We start from the raw sequence: 23,067 nt of genomic DNA on the forward strand, positions 1-23,067 counted from the left end.
AATGATGGGAGTTGGGGGATTTCACAAATATCCAATTCTCAAACTCAAAAGGGAAGGTTGAATAATTTACAAAAATCTTCAACCAGAAATGTTGAGAGGATAATCTTGACATCCTCTTGAGGTTCCCAGCATCTCAGTTGCCAATCTTCAACAATTCGATACACCCCATATAATACCAAGAAATGGCCAGATACAATGAATACTGCAGTGGTTATGACAACATTCTGGTAATAACAGTAAACATGCGCTCAAGACCTAGCCATGTCCTTTGCTATGCTGTTTCAGCAGAGCAACAAGACTAGTATTTACCCAACAGTGTTGAGGGCTGAAGGGCCTGCACTGTGCTGTGGTGTATTATGTTCTAATGTGGAAATTTCCTATTTATGTTCTATGCAGGAAAGATTGGACAAATCCAACCCCAGCAATTACATTCCATTAGTCAATTCTCCATAATTCAAGAAGTGGCAAAAAAAGGTCATCAACAGTGCTATCAAGCAACATCCAAAGGAATAATTTGCTCAATTTGGTTTCTGCCAGAGCCACTCAGTTCCTGATGTCATTACAGCATCAAGAAGTCTGAGCAAAGCTGGAGTCAATGTGAACCAGGGGAAAAGCTCTCTGTTGGTTGTAGTCATATCTAGCACAAAAGTAAGACGGTTGGAGGTCAATTATTTTTGTAGGCATTCCTCAGGGTAGTGTCCCACGCCCAATAATTTTCAGTAGTTTTGTTAATTATCTTCACTCAATCATGAAGTCAAAAGTCAGGATAATCATCCATGATTTCTCAGATACTGAAGCAGTCCGTGTCCATGTGCAGCAAGAGCTGAGCAACCTGGCTGGATAAGAGACAAGTAACAATTTACCCACACAAAAAAACAAGGAAAGACCATCTCCAACAAATGAGAATCTAAACATTGCCTTTTGATGTTCAATGGCATTACCATCACTGAATCCCACAGTCAACATCCTCAGGGTTACTACTGGCCAGAAATTGAAATGGACCAGAGACAACAACAGGTCAGAGGCACAGAGCCATCTTCTCCAGAGCAATGAAGATGGCAATAAATATTGACCTAGCCAGCAAGATCTACAACCCATGAATGAATAGTGTTGCAAAGTTAGGTAGAGTATTTATGGATTGGAAGGCAGGATGTCAGAATTTAACATTTGTAAAATGATAAGAGGGTGGGGGAAGAGTACATGGTCCATTTAAAAGATTTTATGGGTTTTTACCAATGCTTAGAAAATTAAAAATTAGCTTCTGTGGACAGCAGCTTGCCAGTTGGCAGGTGCTCCAATTGAAATACTTGTTTCAAAAGGCTATACTGTTAGCAGGCAAAGCAGTATTTTTATCAAGACAACAAATTTTTAAATTCAGCCAATTAATTTAAAACAGGCACTTGGAGACTAAGGACCAATTAAATTTGAACCTGACGGTTTTGACAACCTAGAACCAATCTTATTGTAAGAAATTAATAGGTCATCAAGGGCATATAAAAGAAGAAGCCATTTGAAAATTGGCAGAAAATTTGCCATCTGGAGAGATTAGCTCTCTCAGCTCTCCGAGTGACCATCGTCTGACTAAAGGCACTTTTAGCTAATACTCCTGACAAAAGAATTTGATAGAGAGAGGTATTTCTGATGCAAGAATTTGAAGGAGTAGGCATTCCTGAAAGAAGATCAATAGAGAGGGTGTGGAGCATTCCGGAAGGCATATCCTGGTGGCAACTGCTGAAGACTAAATTCTATTGTTTTGTTATGTAAGTGGGACGTGTATTTATTGGAACTGTTTACCATTAGAATTTCATTTTATTCGAGAATAGTTAGTAGCTAGAGGAGAATTATTCAGTTTGTTAGTGATTCTGTAAATTTCTTTAATGTTGGAGTTAGATAAATAGATTGTCACTTGTTGATTATAGATTGAGTGAAAGGATTTCATTTCATTTAACCATTCCTTTATAACAGATTAGGGGGTGAGAGATCGGTTATACCACTTTTCACACTTCCTTTAACAGATTATGAAGCAAGGCAAGCCACTCTGGGTGTTTCAGTTTTAGTTATTTGGGGGGGGGGGGGGGAGAAGGGGGTCAACCTCCACTTCATAACAACAGAAAAATATCTGGCTTTACACAAAATTTAAATTTCTAATCCTCCAACGCCTATTTATCCGGAACTGACTGTCAACTAGAACCCAAGCTATTCCATTTATTATCTTCAAAGCTCGAACCAGATCACCCTTAAATCTAGACTTCGCTCAAATATAGAATCCAAATTCTTTAAGTCTATCCTTCTAGCTGAGGATTCATTCCTGGTTTTGAGAATGTCTTCAACCTATCATAGGTGAAAAGAAATATTAAGCTGTTTTAGCACCCTCAAATTGTCAAAGTCAGACAAACATCGGGAAGTTAGCCTGTTTTGGGAGAGATGGAGAGAATCATATTTGGTCAACGTGAATAAAGTCACCAAAAGGAAAAGCTTGTAACCTCTTCAGTTGAACAAAAATTTTAATGTAAAGATAGGAGTGGCACTTCACTAGTGTTCAGTATCTGTAAAGGATATTGCAAGGGTTAAAAAAGTTGAGACTTGCTTTTTGCTGTTTATGATAAGACCCTTCAAAATTGTTTTCACAGAGTTTCACAGAGTCCCTACAATGTGGAAACAGGCCCTTCCCAACAGGTCCATACCGATTCTCTGAAGAATAACCCACCCAGACCCATTCCCCTACCCAATGCACGAATGCACCTAACCTCCCTGAACACTATGGCCAATTTAGCATGGCCAATTCACCAAACTTGCACATCTTTGGATTGTGGGAGGAAACTGGAGCACCCAGAGGAAACCCACACAGACATGGTAAGGATGTGCAAACTCCACACAGACAGTTACCCAAGACTGGAATTGAACCTGTGTCCCTTGTGCTGTGAGGCAGCAGTGCTAACCACTGAGCTACCGTGCCACCTGCATATTTGTCATCTATATATTTGTGTATGGCTTTTTTTCTTTTGTGTAAAAATTTCTTTTTTTTGTGAAGGAGGCATTGACAGCCTCATGTGAACATGTTCACTGAATGACCACCACAGTAACCAAATTGTAAAACATAAAACTTATGGTCTCTCAAGCCAGATTTAACTTTGAGTTCTGACTTATCTCTTATTATTATCAACTGGGATGGTACCAAAACTAACAACAAATTCTGCCATGTGCTGTTAAACGTGTATGTAAACAAGCTGATGGCATAATTCCCTGTTCCTGCACTGTCGGCAATCCTGCAGATGGCAATTGTTTTAGAAATCACTAACCTATTAAGATTTTCCGCACTTACGATGTAAGATCAGAATTAAAACACCCATGAAAAAGTCATTCATTGATAATGAAATGTAACTGGGTTTATAAATAAGTGAACAATTTTTCTAGCCTTGAAAACCTAGCTTTATATTTGTGTAATGCAAATTATTTTTATGATTTAATAAACTCTAATGTATACATCCTAGCCTTCCTTTTAGCCTCTGAAATTTATGTTAAAAATTAGGTAAGTTGTTAGATAATCATTTACTCCCTGGTTAGCTGCAAAAATGCTTGAATTTGATTGGTTGTGTACCCTGTTCAATGATATCATGGATGGCTGGAGATTTTTTTGCAGTGGATATCAGATTGAAAGTTTATATTCAGGAAGTGTGAAATTCATACCAGAAAGATTGCTACATAGCGTTCTTCAAAATCAGTGACAGTAGCACTCTTGACTGCAAATTCAGAGCTATTACCATCACTATCAGTATTTTCCATCAGTAATCAGCTGGTTTAAGTAAATTCAGCAGCAAATATAATGAATATAGTTAAAATGGTGTAGTCTTTGGTGAAAGATAAATACCATGAAAATACAGGCTCTCAAGTTAATAAAACCGACATCCCTGGCTGCAATGTCTTTCCACTCTGTGAATATAGATGAGAAGCAGTCTTTTAAGACCTCATCCATGTCTACTGGCTCCACACACCGGTTGCCCCTTGCTCTCTTTTATGAATTTATAGACGTGTACTGCCCCTTTAAGGGAGTTGAAATTTCTGGCTGGCACAGAGTGTGCTGAAAGATTTAAAAGTGTAAGATTTAGTTGACACAAATAGCTGGAGCTGTGTTGCCATGGGCACAATTTAAAATTTGTTTTGTACCAAGATACGAAAATCTAATTGAATTTAAATTTACTGTTTGGGATGACATCAACCCAATGAAATGATCCATGTTTTGGGGTATAAAATTGGACATTTTGAACAGTTAGAAGGAGAATAGTAAAGAGCTGCCAAGCACCAATATAACAGCCAATAGAATAGCTCTCTGAAAGGTACCTGTCCATAAGAAATTTGTGCAGCAGAACCCCGAAGCCAACCTAGAGAAATCTATCGAGAAAGTTTGACATCCGAATACGACAACTGAGTTTGAAAGTGATTTGCCAGAAATTTCAGAGGGAATTTATCAGACCAGTATTGTGGTGTGGGAGGTAAAAATAGGTTTAAGAGAAATGAGTTGTAAATAGTTGTTGTTTAATGTTCTCTTTTGGACTTAAAGAATAAAATAGTTAATTTTTTTCTTTAAATAGTAAGATCTGGGATAGTTCTTTGCCTCTCGAAATTTAACAGATTACAGCATGAGACAAGCTTTACTGAATATCTGGTTTAAATTAGGAGGGTTTACCCCATGTCGTAACAGTAATAGGTCCCACACTTTCCCTAGTAATCCTCTTACTCTTGAAACTTTATTGCTGGAACAGCACAGCAGGTCAGGCAGCATCCAGGGAACAGGAGATTCGACGTTTCGGGCACAGGCCCTTCTTCAGGAATTCTCCTGTTCCCTGGATGCTGCCTGACCTGCTGTGCTGTTCCAGCAATAAAGTTTCAACTTTGATCTCCAGCATCTGCAGACCTCACTTTATCCTCTTACTCTTAACATACTTATAATATATGATATTGGATATAGTGTTTAATAAGTAAAAGCTTTGTTTAATCAAACACAAAAAGAGCATTTACTGAAATTTCAAAAATATAATATATTTTTGACCTCATTTAAAATGTTATCTGCTCCATTTCCCAAAGGAAACATTAACCTCAGTGACTTTTTAGATTTGAGCAAAATGAGATACAACGGAACCTCAATTATCCGAACGAGATGGGCGGGCACTATTTCGCTCGGATAATCGATTATTTGGTTAATCAATTAAATGCCTTTCCTCTGGGGCTCGGAGTTTTTGAAGTCTGCTCCTCATTCAGGAGACTGTAGCAGCACACAGCGTGCGAGGCCCTGCCCCCAAACCCCGTCCAACACCACCCCCCTGCCCCACCGCCCCCAAACCCGTCCAATCCCACCCCTACCCCCAACCCCTGCCCGCCCCCTGCCTTCCAAACCGGCCAACCCCACCCCTGCCCCCAACCCTGTCCAACTCCACCCGCCAATCCCTCCCCCTGCCCCATGCACCCCAACCCCATCCAACACCACCCCCCCGTCCCCTAAACTTTTCCAACACCGCCCCCGTCCCCCCAATCCCATCCAACACTGCCTCCCCACCCCCGTCCAACACCACCACCCGCCTGCCCCGCCCCCTGCCCCCGATCCCGTCCAACCCCCCCACCCCCCAAACCCATCCAACACCACCTCTTCCCCCATGCGTCTCCGCCCCCCCCCCCCTCGCCGTGCAGCCGGACTGGACACCAACAATAACACTGCTGCTGCTGCTGCCGCCTTTGTTGGGTAAGTCTCCAAATAGCACACACAGCCACACACACACAGCCACACACACAATTTTTTAAGGCAATCTTTTGACAGGTTCCACATTTGCCCTGTACAGGATAGTGTTGGAGAGATCATCTGGGGAAGGAGGGGTTTTAGGGTACACCCCTCTGTAGAAAGTGTGTGGAGAGAGAAAGGACGGGAGGTCAGTCATTTGGAGACAGTGCCTGTTTAATCACTGTAAACTAAAGACGCGATCACTGTTGGAAACATGTCTTTGATGTGATGTTCCTGTCGGGACATCGAAATCTCCTTCGGATAATCCGATTTTCAGATAAGTGGTATTCGGATAATCGAGGTTCCTCTGTATATGGAAGTTTGTGGATGCCTCTTGGTACGTCAGAAGGGGGCAATCCAATCGTGGGATTTAAATAACTTCGCAGACCTGAGCAACTGGTTACTGGCTCAAATTCACAGCTTAAAATTTCCTACTGTTCAGTTATGGTTCTACTGTTTTTTTTGTCATAAGAGCTAATTATGGATGAATTAAGTAATATTTCTCCAGGGAACAGTGTGCCTGGTAGCTATTACCAGGTATGACTAAGTGTGATAGTTTGGCTATTGTTAGCACTCTCATTTCTTGGATGTGGGTTTGCTCACTGAGCTAGAATGTTCATTTTCAGACGTTTTGTCACCTTACTCAGTAACATCATCAGTGAGCCTCCAGATGAAGCACTGGTGGTGTAGCCTGCTTTCTATTTATATGTTTGGGTTTCCTTGGGTTGGTGATGTCATTTCCTGTTCTTTTTCTCAGAAGGTAGTAAATGGGATCCAAGTCAATGTGTTTGTTGATAGAGTTCCGGTTGGAGTGCCATGCTTCTAGGAATTCTCATGCATATCTCATTTCTGATCTAAAGACATTGGATTTAAGGACCAAAGCAGAACTTGAGGCATATTACAAAATTACGCTCTAACATACAGCAAGAGAATGATGCAATTCCAGAATTGCATTTCTTCAACAGAGGCATAAACAAGGCTCCAGTTGTTTATTTGTATCGTTCAGGCAGATTTAAAAGATCTCTTGGCACTATTCAAAACAGATCAAAGTCTACTACTGCGACCTTGGACAAAATCATTCGCTTCTACTCACATCTACCAATGGATGAATTGGATATTCATCATGTGGAGATGCCAGTGTTGGACTGGGGTGGACAAAGTTAAAAATCACTCAAAAAGTTTATGGGCTGAATTTGCATTTGCAGAATTGTATTTGCAGATACATTCTATTTTGTTCAAAGATTTTGTGCCTACACAATCTGTGGACAGTCAATTCATGGGATATGTTATAAATCCTACTTTGGAAATAAATCAAGATTGGAATACTCACACCTTTAATGCATTGTCTCAGCTGAGATGTCATTTTTTATAAAAAGCCTTAAATTATCTCGGGAATGTGACTTGAAAGAAACTCTGGGATTCACATATTAATTAATTGAATTAATTCTAAAAGTTGAAGGACTTAACAGCAATCTAGGTTTGTTCAATATATTCCTGATGAAGGGCTTATGCCCGAAATGTCAATTCTCCTGCTCCTCGGATGCTGCCTGACCTGCTGTGCTTTTTCAACACCACTCTCTTGACTCTGATGTCCAGCATCTGCAGTCCTCACTTTCTCCTTGTTCAATATATCGCATCAGTTGTATGACACTATGATCTTTTGCTATAAATTCTGTGTCCTATGATCCTGCTCCACTAGCTAGGGTGAAGGAGCAGTGCTCTGAAAACTTGTACTTCCAAATAAACCTGTATATTGCGTGTTTTTTTTTAAACTTTGTATATTCAGCTCGTTTATATTTGTACGATTTCGTGTGCAAACTGACTGCCAACACTTATCATCAGTTAACTCATTAGGATTGAATTATTCTGTGAGGTAAAAACAATGACTGCAGATGCTGGGAAGCAGATTCTGGATTAGTGGTGCTGGAAGAGCACAGCAGTTCAGGCAGCATCCAAGGAGCTTCAAAATCGACGTTTTGGGCAAAAGCCCTTCATCGGGAAAAAAGGCAGTGAGCCTGAAGTGTGGAGAGATAAGCTAGAGGAGGGTGGGGTGGGGAGAAAGTAGCATAGAGTACAATGGGTGAGTGGGGGAGGGGATGATGGTGATAGGTCAGGGAGGAGAGGGTGGAGTGGATAGGTGGAAAAGGACATAGGCAGGTGGGACAAGTCCGGACAAGTCATGGGGACAGTGCTGAGCTGGAAGTTTGGAACTAGGGTGAGGTGGGGGAAGGGGAAATGAGGAAACTGTTGAAGTCCACATTGATGCCCTGGGGTTGAAGTGTTCCGAGGCGGAAGATGAGGTGTTCTTCCTCCAGGCGTCTGGTGGTGAGGGAGCGGCGGTGAAGGAGGCCCAGGACCTCCATGTCCTCGGCAGAGTGGGAGGGGGAGTTGAAATGTTGGGCCACGGGGCAGTGTGGTTGATTGTTGCGGGTGTCCCGGAGATGTTCCCTAAAGCGCTCTGCTAGGAGGCGCCCAGTCTCCCCAATGTAGAGGAGACCGCATCGGGAGCAACGGATACAATAAATGATATTAGTGGATGTGCAAGTAAAACTTTGATGGATGTGGAAGGCTCCTTTAGGGCCTTGGAAAGAGGTGAGGGAGGAGGTGTGGGCGCAGGTTTTACAGTTCCTGCGGTGGCAGGGGAAAGTGCCAGGATGGGAGGGTGGGTTGTAGGGGCGCGTGGACCTGACCAGGTAGTCACGGAGGGAATGATCTTTGCGGAAGGCGGAAAAGGGTGGGGAAGGAAATATATTTCTGGTGGTGGGGTCTGTTTGGAGGTGGCGGAAATATCGGCGGATGATTTGGTTTATTCGAAGGTTGGTAGGGTGGAATGTGAGCACCAGGGGCATTCTGTCCTTGTTACGGTTCGAGGGGTGGGGTCTGAGGGCGGAGGTGTGGGATGTAGACGAGATGCGTTGGAGGGCATCTTTAACCACGTGGGAAGGGAAATTGCGGTCTCTAAAGAAGGAGGCCATCTGGTGTGTTCTGTGGTGGAACTGGTCCTCCTGGGAGCAGATCCGGCGGAGGCAGAGGAATTGGGAATACGGGATGGCATTTTTGCAAGAGGTAGGGTGGGAAGAGGTATAATCCAGGTAGCTGTGGGAGTCAGCGGGTTTGTAAAAAATGTCAGTGTCAAGTCGGTCGTCATTAATGGAGATGGAGAGGTCCAGGAAGGGGAGGGAGGTGTCAGAGATGGTCCAGGTAAATTTAAGGTCAGGGTGGAATGTGTTGGTGAAGTTGATGAATTGCTCAACCTCCTCGCGGGAGCACGAGGTGGCGCCAATGCAGTCATCAATGTAGCGGAGGAAGAGGTGGGGAGTGGTGCCGGTGTAATTTGATGGATCACCATCATAATAAGAAAGGTCTTGGAATGTATAACCATATGAATGAAGTAGAATTGTTAGGAGGACAGTACGGTTACATCTTGAGTAATGTTACAGTTTTTTGGGTGAGAATATAGAAGGTATGTTTAGTAAGTTTGCGAATGACACCAAAATTGTTCGTGTAGTAGACAGTGAAGGTTTTCTAAGATTAGAAAGGATCTTGATCAAATAGGTCAATGGGTTGAAAAATGGCAGATGGAGCACAATCTGGATAAATGCGAGGTATTGCATTTAGGTACAACAAACAAAGGTAAGGCTTATACAATAAATGGTAGGGCCTTGGATGGTGTTGTAGAATAGAGGGACCGAGGGGTGCAGGTACGTAATTCTTTGAAGTTTGTGTATATATAAACAGGGTGTTAAAAAGGCTTTTGGCACACTTGCCTTCATTGCTCAGTCCTTTGAGTATGAGAGTTGGGAAGTCATATCGAGGTTGTACGGGATATTAGACAATAGACAATAGGTGCAGGAGTAGGCCATTCTGCCCTTCGAGCCAGCACCACCATTCATTATGATCATGGCTGATCATCCTCAATCAGTATCCTGTTCCTGCCTTATCCCCATAACCCTTGATTCCACTATCTTGGTGAGGCCTCTTCTAGAATACTGTGTCCAGTTCTGGTCGCTCAGTTGTAGGAAGAATATTATTGAGCTGGAAAGGGTTCGGAAGAGATTTACCACGATCTTGCTGGGTATGCAAAGTTTGAGTTATAAAGCAAGGCTGGATAGACTGGGACTTTTTCACTGGAGTAAAGAAGGTTGACAGGCGACCTGATAGAAGTTTATAAAATAATGAGAGGTATAGATAGAGTTAATGGTAGTTGTCTTTTCCCTCGGATTGAGGATTTTGAGATGAGGGGGCACATATTTAAAGTGAGTTGAGAGAGATTTTAAAAGGACATGAGGGGCAAATTATTTACACAGAGGGTGATTCACATGGGGAATGAGCTTCCTGAGGAAGTGGTGGATACAATTGCAACGTTTAAAAAAACACTTGGATAAGTAGATGAATAGGAAAGGTTTGGAGGGTTATGGACCAGAAACAGGCAGATGGGACTAGTTTAGTTTGGCATGGACTGGTTGGACTGAAGGGTCTGTTTCCACGCTACAAGGCTGTATGAATGCATAAGTGAAGGATGGTTTTTAAAATACACTTGTCTACAGGCATCATTTCACTAACTATGGTATTGAAACTTTCTTTTTTCAAAGTATGTTCAAAGTAGAATCAACTAAAAGCTCCTCACTTTCACTAATGCCAATTATTAAACCACAGTAAAACAACTCAGAAAAGTTCAAGTTGTCTATTTAACAACTTAATCAGACAATTAGAGCCCTCAGAAGTAATTTAATAAATCAGCATTACACAGCAGGTCACAATATAATTTAGTTGCAAGGTTCAGCAGGGATTTTGTTACCAGCTGAGAATTAATTGTTCTTCACAACAGTTCCAAGCTACGTTCCATATTGTCCAACTGCACTCATGAACATGGAATACAGCTCCACATTGAAATGTTCTTCAAGTGAGAGATGTTATGGCTGAGCTAGTTATCCAAATAGCCAGGCTAATCCTCTGGGGATATGGATCAAATCCTGCCACAATAATTAAATTTAAATTCAATTACTAACAGCTGGAATTGAATGCTAGTTTCAGTAATGATTACCACGAACTCATGCTCTTCAGAGCAGGTTGAGTGCCATCCTTATCTGGTCTTGTCCTATGTGACTTCAGACCTGCAGCAATGTGGATAACACTTAATTGTTCTCTGAAATGACCTAAAAAAATCCAACAGCTCCAGAGCAGTTAGGCATGACCAACAAATACTGGCCTGGCTAACAAAATCCAGTGTAAGAATTTGAAATGAAATGAATAATCCTCTGAAAGATTAATCCAGTTGGTCCCATACTTGTTACTATTTTCACTCCCGTGACACTGCAGGTCCATGGGGTTGGGCAAAGGAGTGGACCTCAGCTCAAGAGAATAATGCTTGAGAAATCAGGCAACAACAGGCCTGAGGTGAGTTCCAAACACAAAGGAAGGCACAGGGCTTCTGGGTGGTGCTGTGAATCTCTTACTGAAGGAAACCAAACCAAAAGAGTATTGAGAAAGTTTAGCTCAGGGATTCAGTAATGACACAGGCCTCCGTCATCTGAAGGAGACAGCAAACAGACAACTAAGTGTATGGAGGAGTAGTCCAAAACCCAGGGAGACTGGTGAGGGGTGGAAATAGGCTGATGCCGAGCAAGACTGTTTTCTTGAATTGCTTTAAATTGTTTTTAACTGTCATTTCAAAACAAATGAAATGCTTGTGTTTTTGCTGCAAAGCATATTTCAACTGTGACATGTTAACAGAGGCTGAAAATTAATAATTTGAGATTCTTTAAATGAAAGCGACTGAGTCAATCTGGGTTCTACTGATCTACCTGTTAAACCACTGAATTACTATATAGAACTATTTCAATTCTCTTGTTCAGGATCATGTTCTTATTCCTCACCTGATACCACTTTTCCTCTTGAATGCCTTTTATCCAACAATGGAAAGATTTCCTCAGCAATACCTCCCTGGAAAAGAAAGATGCAGTTTCAGAACAGTTAGTGACATGAAATAGAGTTGTAGGATTCCAGGCATTTTAGTGTCAATAAAGTATAATTAACTCAAGTGATAATTGCTTCTAATACTTGCTTACTTTCAGTGTAAAAAGAAAGTTAGTCCTAGATCTTTCCATTGATCAACTGCATTGCAATTTGAAGCAACTTTGTACATTGCCCAAGGACCCACAGTATAAAGAACAGTACACACAGGGACAGGCACTTTGGCCCTTCATGCCTGCGATGCCACATTTGCCCTTCCATACTAAAACCGTCTTCACTTACAGATCACTGAAGGTGGAAGCTCAGGTAGATAAGGTAGTAAAAATACCTATGGCATGCTTGCCTTCATTGAAAGGAGACATTTTTAAGAATAGACAAGTTACACTGCAGCTTTGTGAAACTTTAATTAGGCCACACTTGGTACATTGCATACAGTTCTGGTCACCACACTACCAGAAGCATCTGGATGCTTTGGACAGGGTACAGAAAAGGATAAAGTGAGGTCTGCAGATGCTGGAGATCAAAGTTGAAACTTTATTGCTGGAACAGCACAGCAGGTCAGGCAGCATCCTGTTCCCTGGATGCTGCCTGACCTGCTGTGCTGTTCCAGCAATAAAATTTCAACTACAGAAAAGGATAACCTGAATGTTTCCTGGTATTCCCTTCCTATTCAGGTGTTCGTTCAAGTGCTTCTTGAGAGTTGCTACTGTGTCTGCTTCCACCACCTCCACGAGCAGCACATTCCAGGCACTCACCACCTTTTGTGCAAAAAACTTACCTTGCACATCTCTTTTAAACATCCCTCTCCCCTCCCCCCCCCTCCCCACCTTGAATCTGTGTCCCATAGTAATTGACCCCCTCCACCCTGGGAAAAAATCTCATACTTTCCGCTCTGTCCATGCCATTCACAATCTTATTAACTTCTATCAGATTGCTCCTCAACCTCCTGTGCTTCAGTGAAAACAACCCCAGTCTATGCAACCTTTCTTCATAGCTAAATTCCCCCATACCAGGAAACATTCAGGTTATCCTTTTCTGTACCCTCTCCAAAGCATCCAGATGCTTCTGGTAGTGTGGTGACCAGAATTGTATGCCTAATTAAAGTTCCACAAAGCTGCAGTGTAACTTGTCTTAAAAATGCCCCCTTTCAATGAAGGGAAGCATGCCATAGGTATTTTTACTACTTTATCTACCTGCGCTTCTACCTTCAGTGATCTGTGGACATGCACACACATATCTCTCTCTGCATACTTTGAAGGGTCCTGCCATTCATTACATAATTTTCATGTGCATTTGACCCTCCAGAATGCATAATCTCAGACTTGTCCCGATTAAACTCCATGTGTCATTTGCCTGCCCATGCCTCCACCTGATCTATATCCTCCGCATTATCCGCAACTCCACCAATCTTTGCATCATCCTCAAACTTACTAATTAGACCAGCTACATTTTCCTCCAAGTCATTTATATGGATCTAAAAGAGTAGAGGTCCCTGCACTGATTCTTGTGGAACACCACGAGTCACAGCCCTCCATTCCAAAAAGCATCCTTCCACCCCCTACCCTCTTTCTCCTGTAACTAAGTCAGTTCAGTATCCAGCTTGCCAGCTCACCCCAATTACATGTGACTTCACCTTTTGTACCAGTCTGCCATGAGGTACCTTGTTAAAAGCTTTACTGAAGTCCACATAGACAACATCAACCACTTTTCCCTCATCAACCATCTTCATCACCTCCTCAAAAAACTCAATCAAGTTAGAGAGGTACGACCTCCCCCTCACAAAACCATGCTGTTTATCGCTAATCAGTCAAGCGATAAAGTATCTACAATGGCTGAGGGATGAATGGGTCAGCAGCAGCAAAAGCAATCTCTCTCTCAGACAGGTCAGATGCAATCAGTGCCTGGCCAGAAAGAAATCTGAGAACATACAAAACTTGACAAACAGCTAACAAAATTTCATGGTCCAAAAATAAAAGCAAAATACTACAGGTGTTGGAAATCTGAAACAAAAATAATAAATGCTGGAGAAACTCAGCAAGTCTGGCACTACCTGCTTGATCTACTGAATAAGCTTTTTGCATTTATAAACAGTCCAGCAAGCTGTTCTAACATATATGTACTATCATGTTTATCTCAATACAAAGACTCCCAGTTCAACATGCACTATCCTGGAAAAGGTAAAATGCCAGATTACAAATACAGATGAGTTTTGGAAATAAAAATGGTACATTTCTGAAATCCTTTGGCAAACAAAATCAGTCCAGGAGATCATTGTGGCCACCCAAAACATTAACTCTGATTTCTCTCCACAGATGCTACCAGACCTGCTGAGCTTTTCCAGCAATTTCTAATTTCATCTCTATTTTTACTTTTATCTCTGATTTATAGTATCTGTAATTCTTTCAACTTTTCAACACTGAAAATAATCAGTTAGAGAGTCATATAGGACAGAAATAGATCCTGCAGTCCAACTATCCATGCCAACAATGTTCCCAACCTAAACTTAGTCCCACTTGCCTGCATTTGACCCATATCCCTTCAAACGTTTCCTAATCATGTATTTATCCAAATAGCTTTAAAACTTTGTAACTGCACCTGCATCCACCACTTCCTCTGGCAGTTCATTCTACACATGAACTATTCCCTGTGTAAAAAAGTTGCCCCTCATGTCCTTTTTAAAACTCACCTTAAAATTTTTCCACAAGTTTTGAACTCCCTCACTCGAGGGAAAAGACCCTTGCTATAGATATGCAGAAAGAAACAGAATTCATATTTCAGGTCACTGACTTGAAATATCAACACTGTTTGACTCTCCATGTTACGCGACCTGCCAAGCATTTGCAGAATTTGTTTTTATTTCATGTCTCTTGTTTTGGTCTTGTACAGGAACCAAACCAGCTCACAAACTAACAACTCATTTCAGACATCACGGCTGACTCAACATTGAGGTCAGGCACCTTCAGTTACTGTTGCCATCAGATGGTTGGCCTAAACCTTCAGGTTGTGGCACCTTCAGAAGCCTGAGGACCACCCTCATGACATCTTCCAGATGCTGTCAAATTAGCTGTGATCAGATATCAAACTGATTATCTAACTATGCAATGATGTGTTTTTATGCAGTAGCATTCTGTATCTGAACAGATAGGAGTCATCAGAAAGACATTCAGCTTCAAGCGTCTGACACTCAGAAATCTGACCAAACAGTTTTGTGGTACTTGATCACAGGAACTGACAAAAGATTTCTGAATCAAAAGTCTACACAATATTAGAAGCAGATTTGGGAGATTCAAGGCAAGGTACGCACACAGTAAGTAGGAACAGATCAGCCTTAGAACATTCAAGATATTGTCACTTTTCCATGATGTCTGATTATTGAGAGTCAGGAAACTAAACAGTTAACCATCCTCAAAGCACAGGAATACCTGAAATGGTTTTGGGCTTGTCCTGTCAATGCTCGAAGTTCAAGCTCCTCTTGCTGATCCAGACGTAATTTCCACTGATTCCAGCACCTTCGCAGCATCTGTCAGAACAAAAGTAATTAAGAGACCAGAAATGCAGGCTCAGGTCCCAGTATTTATAGAACTGCGTAGTTAAATGAGCCCAGGTGAAGTGATGGGGGTTTGTCAGAAATACATTCATCAGCCAATTTAGCATGTAGGTTCATGAGTGCACTTTCCATTGTTTTCCCACCTGCGGGTTATGCACATTTATACCCAAGAAACTCACTTTATTTGGGGGGGGGGGGCTGTATTAATAGATTGAATTTCATGAATTCAAAGGAGCTTGTGCAATTATGCTTCTTTCTTGAAATAGGCTGTCATGAAAACCAAACCACGAAAATTACTGGAGGTCAAGGAGCATCTTATATTTAAACCTGAATTCAGACAAACTAAAATCTGGTTTTAGTCCAGGTCTCAAACGTCTGAGCAAACATGATTCCTAAATTGTAACAGCTTCAGCTCTAGTAAGTGCAATTCACAGAGTCATAGCACCAAACAGCATAGATTGCAGCAGATTCACTAGGTTGATTCCAAGGGTGAGAGGGTTGGCTTATGAAGAGGGACTGAGTGGACTGAGACTAAACTCATTGGAATTTAGAAGAATGAGAATTATGCTAACGTATAAAAATGGGTAGGGAACAGACAAGATAGAAGCAGGGTGGCTGTTTCCACTGGCGAGTGAAACTAGAACTGGGGGGCATAGCCACAAAATAAGTGGGAGCAGATTTAGGACTGAGTTGAGGATGAATTTCTTCACTCAAAGGGTCACGAATCTGTGGAATTCCCTGCCCAGTGAAGCAGCAGAGGTTACCTCATTGAATGTTTTTAAGGCAAAGATAGATTTTGAAACACTGAGGGAATTAAGGGCTATGGCGAGTGGTCAGGTAAGTGGAGCTGGGTCCATTGAAAGGTCAGCAGTGATCTTATTGAATGGTGGAGCAGGCTCAACAGGTCAGATGGCCTACTCCTATTCTTATTTCTTATGTTCATCAGTAATCATGCTCATTCCACCTCTCTGGAAGATAATGCAATTCATTCCACTCCCCTTTCTTTCCCCACTGTCCTGCAAAGTTTTTGCTTCAGGTGACAATCTAATTTATTTTTTCAAGTTATTCAAGGATCTCCTGTAACATCTATTCCAGACCAAAAACAACTCAAAATATAAAAAATTCTCCTCTCCCTCCCTTGGATTCTTTGCCAATTATCTTAAATCGGTGTCTTGTTAAGGAATTTAATCAATCAGTTTCTTCCCACCCGTTCCATCAAGATCTTGCATAATTTCAAATGCCAATTGAGAGATAAAGAAACGGGAGTTCGAAAAAACACACTGAGCAACATTTGAAATTCTTGTTCCTTAAATCAGAGATTTCTGCTTCAGTAACAAGAGGAAACAAGTTTTGAATCACAGGCAGCAAAAAAAGTTATCCTTCAAAGTTTTGAATGAAGAATAAACTTATGAGAAATGTACAGTTTACTGCAAAAGGAAATGATTCATATTTCTTGACATTGTATAAGACAATAAAGATTACACTGACTGTAATTTTATCTGCCAAGAAAAGATGATCATTCAGCAATTTCACAATAGTTCCTACATTAAGTGTTTGTGGAGACAATGGGTCTCTGAAGATCTGATCTCATTAATCTGTGTAGCGAAAAGGAGACATCACAATTGACAGCACAAGCTTGGAAATTATCCAGAATGTGCTCCATAATGCCTGGGAGAAAAGGTCCTCATCTGTCACTTTTGCAGAAAGTTTGTCTTCTGCTGTGAATTAACAATTTGCGCCACCATCCGATTCTTAAGATTTTTAAAAACACCATTTGTTATATAAATAATATTGCCTACATGGTCACCAACACAAAGTGACATATCACTTAGATTTTCTTACAAAGCTGTTCATCACTGTCAGTTTAGCTGTATACTACAGCCACAAATGGAAATGAGGCTGCAAAACCTCACACTGATTTCCCCAAGCATGGACAATGCATTGAAGGAAAGATAGTTGGAATTAGTATACTGAGCAATGCCAGGGGAGCTCAACTCACTAAGATGGGACAGTTACTGTTGCAATGTATTCCAATACCCTGAAATGGTGTTGTGAAACTTGCAATGGTACAGAGCACATTGTTCTCTAAAGTGCTCTCCAATGCCTCCTGAAAAAACTTACTTTTGCTGAAATGCACATCTAAAATCACTGTGGCCCTCAGTCAAGTTGTTATTCCTCACTTGTTCCAGCAGCTGTCAGTGAGCAATTGGACTGTGAAAGACACCTCATCATGCCAGCTTCTGGTTCAGGAATGTGCATTTACTCTGGAGCGGAGGTCATCAAATCACAATCAGGAATGGGAACTAACTAACCAATCATATCCATCTTCTCAATTAATCTTCAATTCTTCACCTTTACTAAGGTGGGATCAGTTAACCTCAAGTTCTTCGCATCAAACTTGAAGCCTCTGACGACATTGTTCAAAAGCTGCCGCATATTTCTCAACAATTAAACTCCATCAATCATGCGTGCTGAAGCTGCCTTGAAACAATGGGCATGCACAGACTTAGTACATGTTGAAGCCACTGTCTCTTGGAACTGCAGTTTCACAATAACTAGTTTGTTAAACACATCTGAACCAATGGAGAAAAACCATGGTGATTCACCTGAACAAAATGCAGTGTGAACCCACTCGCACACAATGGAGGACAATGGACAGCTGGAAGTGTAACAAAGCTTTACTGAATTGAATGTCATTGCAAATCCAATTAAGACGAACTCCAGGAATAAATAAAGATGCTGCAAAATTCCTAGAATTAAATCAGCTTTTACATATTCTGCTTCATGAAGCAGACAATGAAAATGAGAACAATATAGGGACAAATTGAAGAATGAGATGGACTGTTGTACTCTTGTTATGAATGAATGGTGACAGAAACTAATCTCCCATGAAGGAATGATTTGGTGGATAACATAACTGGAGAACTGAAATCTGCCTATAACTGCTTAGAAATGACACAACTGTCAAGAAATCAGTTTTAGTCCAGTAACCACAAAAATGCATTTAACTATTGTATGGACATTGTCACTGGTGCACTACACCACCTGGCAGTTCATCAATTTTTGATCTAATTGACATAGTAATATTAAACAATGTCACCAGCACATTTTACAGCATTGTGCTCAGAGGATTCTCCAAGTGCTTTCTGAATGGACTGGGCAGATGAAGCTTCTCTACCCCCTCCTCTCCTCCCACCTAAAAGATGAAGCTATAGGAATAGTGGACGCATTGATTGTAATTTTCCAAAATCCTTGAAGTACAAGAGGATTAGAAAACTGTCAATGTGACACTCATGATTTGGAGATGCCGGTGTTGGACTGGGGTGTACAAAGTTAAAAATCTCACAACACCAGGTTATAGTCCAACAGGTTTAATTGGAAGCACACGAGCTTTCGGAGCGACGAAAGTGACAATCACCTGATGAAGGAGGTATAGCCTGGTGTTGTGTGATTTTTAAATGTGAACACTCCTATTCAAAAAGGGAGAAAGATAAAAAACAGATAACTATAGGCTGATTAGCCAACATCTATTCTTGGAATTTATTATTAAGGAAATAATAGCAGCAGACTTAGGAAATTATAACCTAATCAAGAAGTGTCAGCATGGCTTCGTGAAAGGAAAATTGTGTTGGACTCATTCATTTGTTTTTTGAGGAAGTCTCACCCAGGGTACGAACAAGGGAACAATTGAGGTATTGTTATGGACTTCAAGGTGTTCAATAAGGTACCTCACAAAATTTGTGAGCCCATGGTATTAGAGATCATATATTTGCATGGATAGAATAATGCGGCTAATGGGCAGGAAACAACGAGTGGGGATTCAAGGTTCTTTTTCAGATTGGCAACCGTTGCCCAGTGGGTTCCAAGGGGATCAGGGCTGGGACTGCAACTGTTTACAATTTACATTAAATGACTTGGAGGAAGGAAAGCATAAGAATTGTAGCCATATTTGCAGACAATGCAAAATAGGTTGATAGCTAAATTGGGAGAGGGATACAAACAGTTTTCAGGCTGATACTGATAGGTTAAGTAAGTAGGTTAAAAGTTGGCAAATGGAGTATAATGCAGGAAACATGTAGATTTTGGAAGTGAAAACAAAAAAGACACAGGGGAAAATACAGGAAGCTAGATGTGAGCAACATCTGATCAGCCACGATCCTACTGAATGGCAGAAGAAACTCAAGGGACTGCTGTTCCTATTTCTTACAGCCTACGGTTTCTTCCAACAACTTGTCCTATTCTGTGACTCCTCTGCTCATTTTCCCCGTAATGCTGTAATGAAGTGGAATGAAAATACTGCCCTCATGTTTGGAGAAAGTCATCTGGTTAGAAACTTTGAAGTCAGCACACAGTCCTCCAGCGTATGCAACACGACAATTTGCAGATTTAGGCAACTTCAAAGCATTCGAGAAAGCATCAAACACTTCCACAACCACAAGAACAGCCAGCAGAATAAATCAAAAGAGAAAATGCTGGAAAATCTCAGCAGGTCTGGCAGCATCTGTAAGGAGAGAAAAGAGCTGACGTTTCGAGTCTAACTGACCCTTTGTCAAGGCTTTGACAAGGCTTTTACAGATGCTGCCAGACTTGCTGAGATTTTCCAGCAATTTTTTCTTTTGGTTTCAGATTCCAGCATCCGCAGTAATTTGCTTTTATTTAGGAGAATAAATGAGTTGCTACCCTGAAAAGGATGATAATCCAAACTACAATTTTGATCTAAAATGGAGACTAATATTTCTAAAATCCTTATTATACTTTGTTGATGTGTGCTCAAGCTATCATTTGGCTCTATTTCTTGTCCGAGCTTTTTTATTCCATGACTTAGATATAGCTACAGTAACCCTGCTTAAGTACTTCAAGAGACATCTGCTAAGATAGCTAAGGATCAATTTTCGCAAATATTATTGGCTGAAGAGGAGTCCCTTATTTCATATTGCTTATGGAAGACGCAGGTTTAATGTATCAAATAATTGCTCACCTTGATTCAATCATTTTTCTTCATATGTGCTCAAACTCACTGGAGATAAATAAGAAACTCTTACCCAAACATGGAATTGTTGGTGTGCCAGATTATTCAACATCTGTTTCTGTCGAATGCTTCTCACGTTGAACCTCAGAGCAGTAACACTTGATTGCTGGTTAAAGATAATTTTTTAAAATAATGACATAGAACAAAAAAACCTTCCAATGCTTCTACGAGAGCAGCTGTATTTCTTCCTACTAGCAAGGTTAATGGAATATGGTAGACTACCTGAGGCGATTCTGAGAGATAAGATATACATGCATTGGAAAAAGAGGGTTTGATTAGAAGTAGTCAGCATGACTTTGTGCATGGGAGATCATGTCTCAAAGAACATTTTTACAGTTCTTTGATGAAGTGACCAGGAAGGTTGACGAGGGCAGGGTAGTCGACATAGTCAAATGGATTTCATTAAGGCCTTTGATAAGGTTCCACATGGTAGGCTGCTCTGGAAGGTTGGATTCTGTGGAATCCAGGGTGAGCTGGCAAATTGGATACACAATTACTCAATGGTTGGAAGAAGAGGTTAATAGTGGAAGGTTGGTTATAGGACCGGAGGCCTGTGACTAGTGGAGTGCCTCAGGGGTTGATATTGGGCCCATTACTGTTTATTACTTATATCAATGAAGTGGATGAAAATGTACAAGGTATGATTAGTAAATTTGCTGATGACACTAAAATAAGCAATATCGTGGACAGTGAGGATGATTAGATTCCCTACAGTGTGGAAACAGGCCCTTCAGCCCAACCAGTCCACACCGACCCTCCGAAGAGTAACCGACTCAGACCCATTTCACTCTGACTAATGTACCTAACACTACGGGCAATTTCGAATGGCCAATTCACCTGACCTGCACATCTTTGGATTGTGGGAAGAAACCGGAGCACCAGGAGGAAATCCACGCAGACACGGGGAGAATGTGCAAACTCCACACAGAGAAGTCACCCAAGGCTAGAATCGAATCTGGGACCCTGGTGCTGTGAGGCAGCAGTGCTAACTACTGAGCCACCGTGCTGCTCCTAGGTTTTCAGAAATTGCAGCAGGACCTCAATCAGCTGGAGAAGTGGGCTGAGAAATGCCAAATGGAGTTTAATGTAGATAAGTGTGAGGTCTTGCATTTTGAAAAGTCAGATCAAGATAGGAGTTTCATGGTCAATGGTAGGGCCTTAAGTAGTGTGCGAAACAGAGGGACCTTGGCGTTCAGGTGCATGGTTCTCTGAAAGTGGAGTCAGAAGTAGATAGGGCGGTGAAGGCGGATTTTGGCCCACTAGCCTTCATCAGTCAGGGCACTGGGTACAGAAGTTGGGAAGTTATGTTGCAGTTGTACAGGGTGTTGTGAGGCCACACTTGGAGTATTGTGTTCAGTTTTGGTCACCTTGCTATAGGAAGGATGTTATTAAACTGGAAAGAGTACAGAAGAAATTTACAAAGATTTTTCCAGGACTCAAGGGACTGAGTTATGGGGAGAGATTGGACAAGCTCGGACTTTTTTGTTTAGAGCGTATGAGACTGAGGGGGTGAAGGCGGCTTTTGGCACACTGGCCTCAATCAGTCAGGGCATTGGGTATAGAAGTTGGGAAGTTATGTTGTAGTTGTACAGGATGTTGTGAGGCCACACTTGGAGTATTGTGTTCAGTTTTGGTCATCTTACTATATGAAGGATGTTATTAAACTGGAAAGAGTGCAGAAGAAATTTACAAGACCCACGTTGCCTGGACTCAAGGGTCTGAGTTATAGGGATAGGTTGGACAAACTAGGACAATTTTCTTTAGAGCGTAGGAGACGGAGGGGGATCTTATAGAAACGTATAAGTTCATGAAAGGCATGGGATAGGGTGAATGCACTCAGTTTTTTTCCCCAAGATTGGACAATCAAGGACTAGGGGGCATTAGTATAAGGTTAGAGGGGAAATAAAAGGGAACCTGAGGGGCAACATTTTACACAGAGGGTGGTACACATATGGAATGAGCTGCCAGTGAAAGTGATTGGAGCGGGTATATTAACAATATTTAAAAGGCATTTGGACAAATATATGGGCAGGAAAATTTTAGAAGAATATGAGCCAAGCGCAGGGAAATGGGGTTAGTGTGGACGGACATTTTGGTCGGCATGGATCAGCTTGGGCCAAAGGGCCTGTCTCCATACTATAGGACTCTATGACTCTCTAATTGAGAAGGGGTAATTGAGAGGAGCTACCAGGAGTTGGTCACTCCTAAGGCTCAGGACAAGGACAGATGGGTTACAGTTAGGGGGAGGAAGGAGGACAGACAGACAGACAGTGCAGAGATCCCCGGTGGACATTCCCTTCAGCAATAAGTATACCGTTTTGGATACTGCTGAGGGGAGGAATGACCTACCAGAGGAAAGCCATAGTAGTCAGTTCTCTGACACTGAGCCTGACACTGTGGCAAAGAAGGGAAGGGGGCAGAATAGAAAAGTACTCGTGGTAGGGTACTCGATAGTTAGGCGAATCGCCAGGAGATTTTGTGGTCAGGATCGGGATTCCCGGAAGGTATGTTGCCTCCCTGGTGCCAGGGTCCGTGACGTCTCCGATTGGGTGTATAAGGTTCTAAAAGGGGAGGGCGAACAGCCAGAAATCGTGTTACATATCGGCACTAATGACATAGCCAGAAAAAGGATTAAGGATAGAAAAAGTGATTTCAGGGAGTTAGGATGGAAGCTGCAGAGCAGGATGAACAGAGTAGTTTTCTCTAGTTTACAACCGGTGCCACGAGATAGCGAGGCGAGGAACAGGG

General features: G+C 41.7%; 1 protein-coding gene across 6 annotated transcripts in view; it reads right to left on the reverse strand.

The window, feature by feature from the left end:
• The window catches only part of sfi1 (SFI1 centrin binding protein), a 134,130-nt gene that overhangs the window by 78,719 nt on the left and 32,344 nt on the right, over positions 1-23,067 (reverse strand). For all 6 annotated transcript variants that reach the window (XR_015761285.1, XM_043716109.2, XM_043716110.2 and 3 more), the window contains 3 exons: positions 20,333-20,425; positions 15,166-15,263; positions 11,647-11,713 (listed from right to left, as the gene is read on the reverse strand). Coding sequence is in view for 5 of the 6 variants with exons in the window: in XM_043716109.2 (XP_043572044.2) it covers positions 11,647-11,713; positions 15,166-15,263; positions 20,333-20,425 (258 nt within the window). In the remaining variant the exon portion in view is untranslated. The remainder of the gene's footprint in view (positions 1-11,646; positions 11,714-15,165; positions 15,264-20,332; positions 20,426-23,067) is intronic.

This window comes from Chiloscyllium plagiosum, unplaced genomic scaffold (assembly GCF_037043375.1).
Source record: "Chiloscyllium plagiosum isolate Xiang-an unplaced genomic scaffold, Cpla_swu_hap1 HiC_scaffold_24, whole genome shotgun sequence".
In the NCBI taxonomy this organism is placed as follows: Eukaryota; Metazoa; Chordata; class Chondrichthyes; order Orectolobiformes; family Hemiscylliidae; genus Chiloscyllium; species Chiloscyllium plagiosum.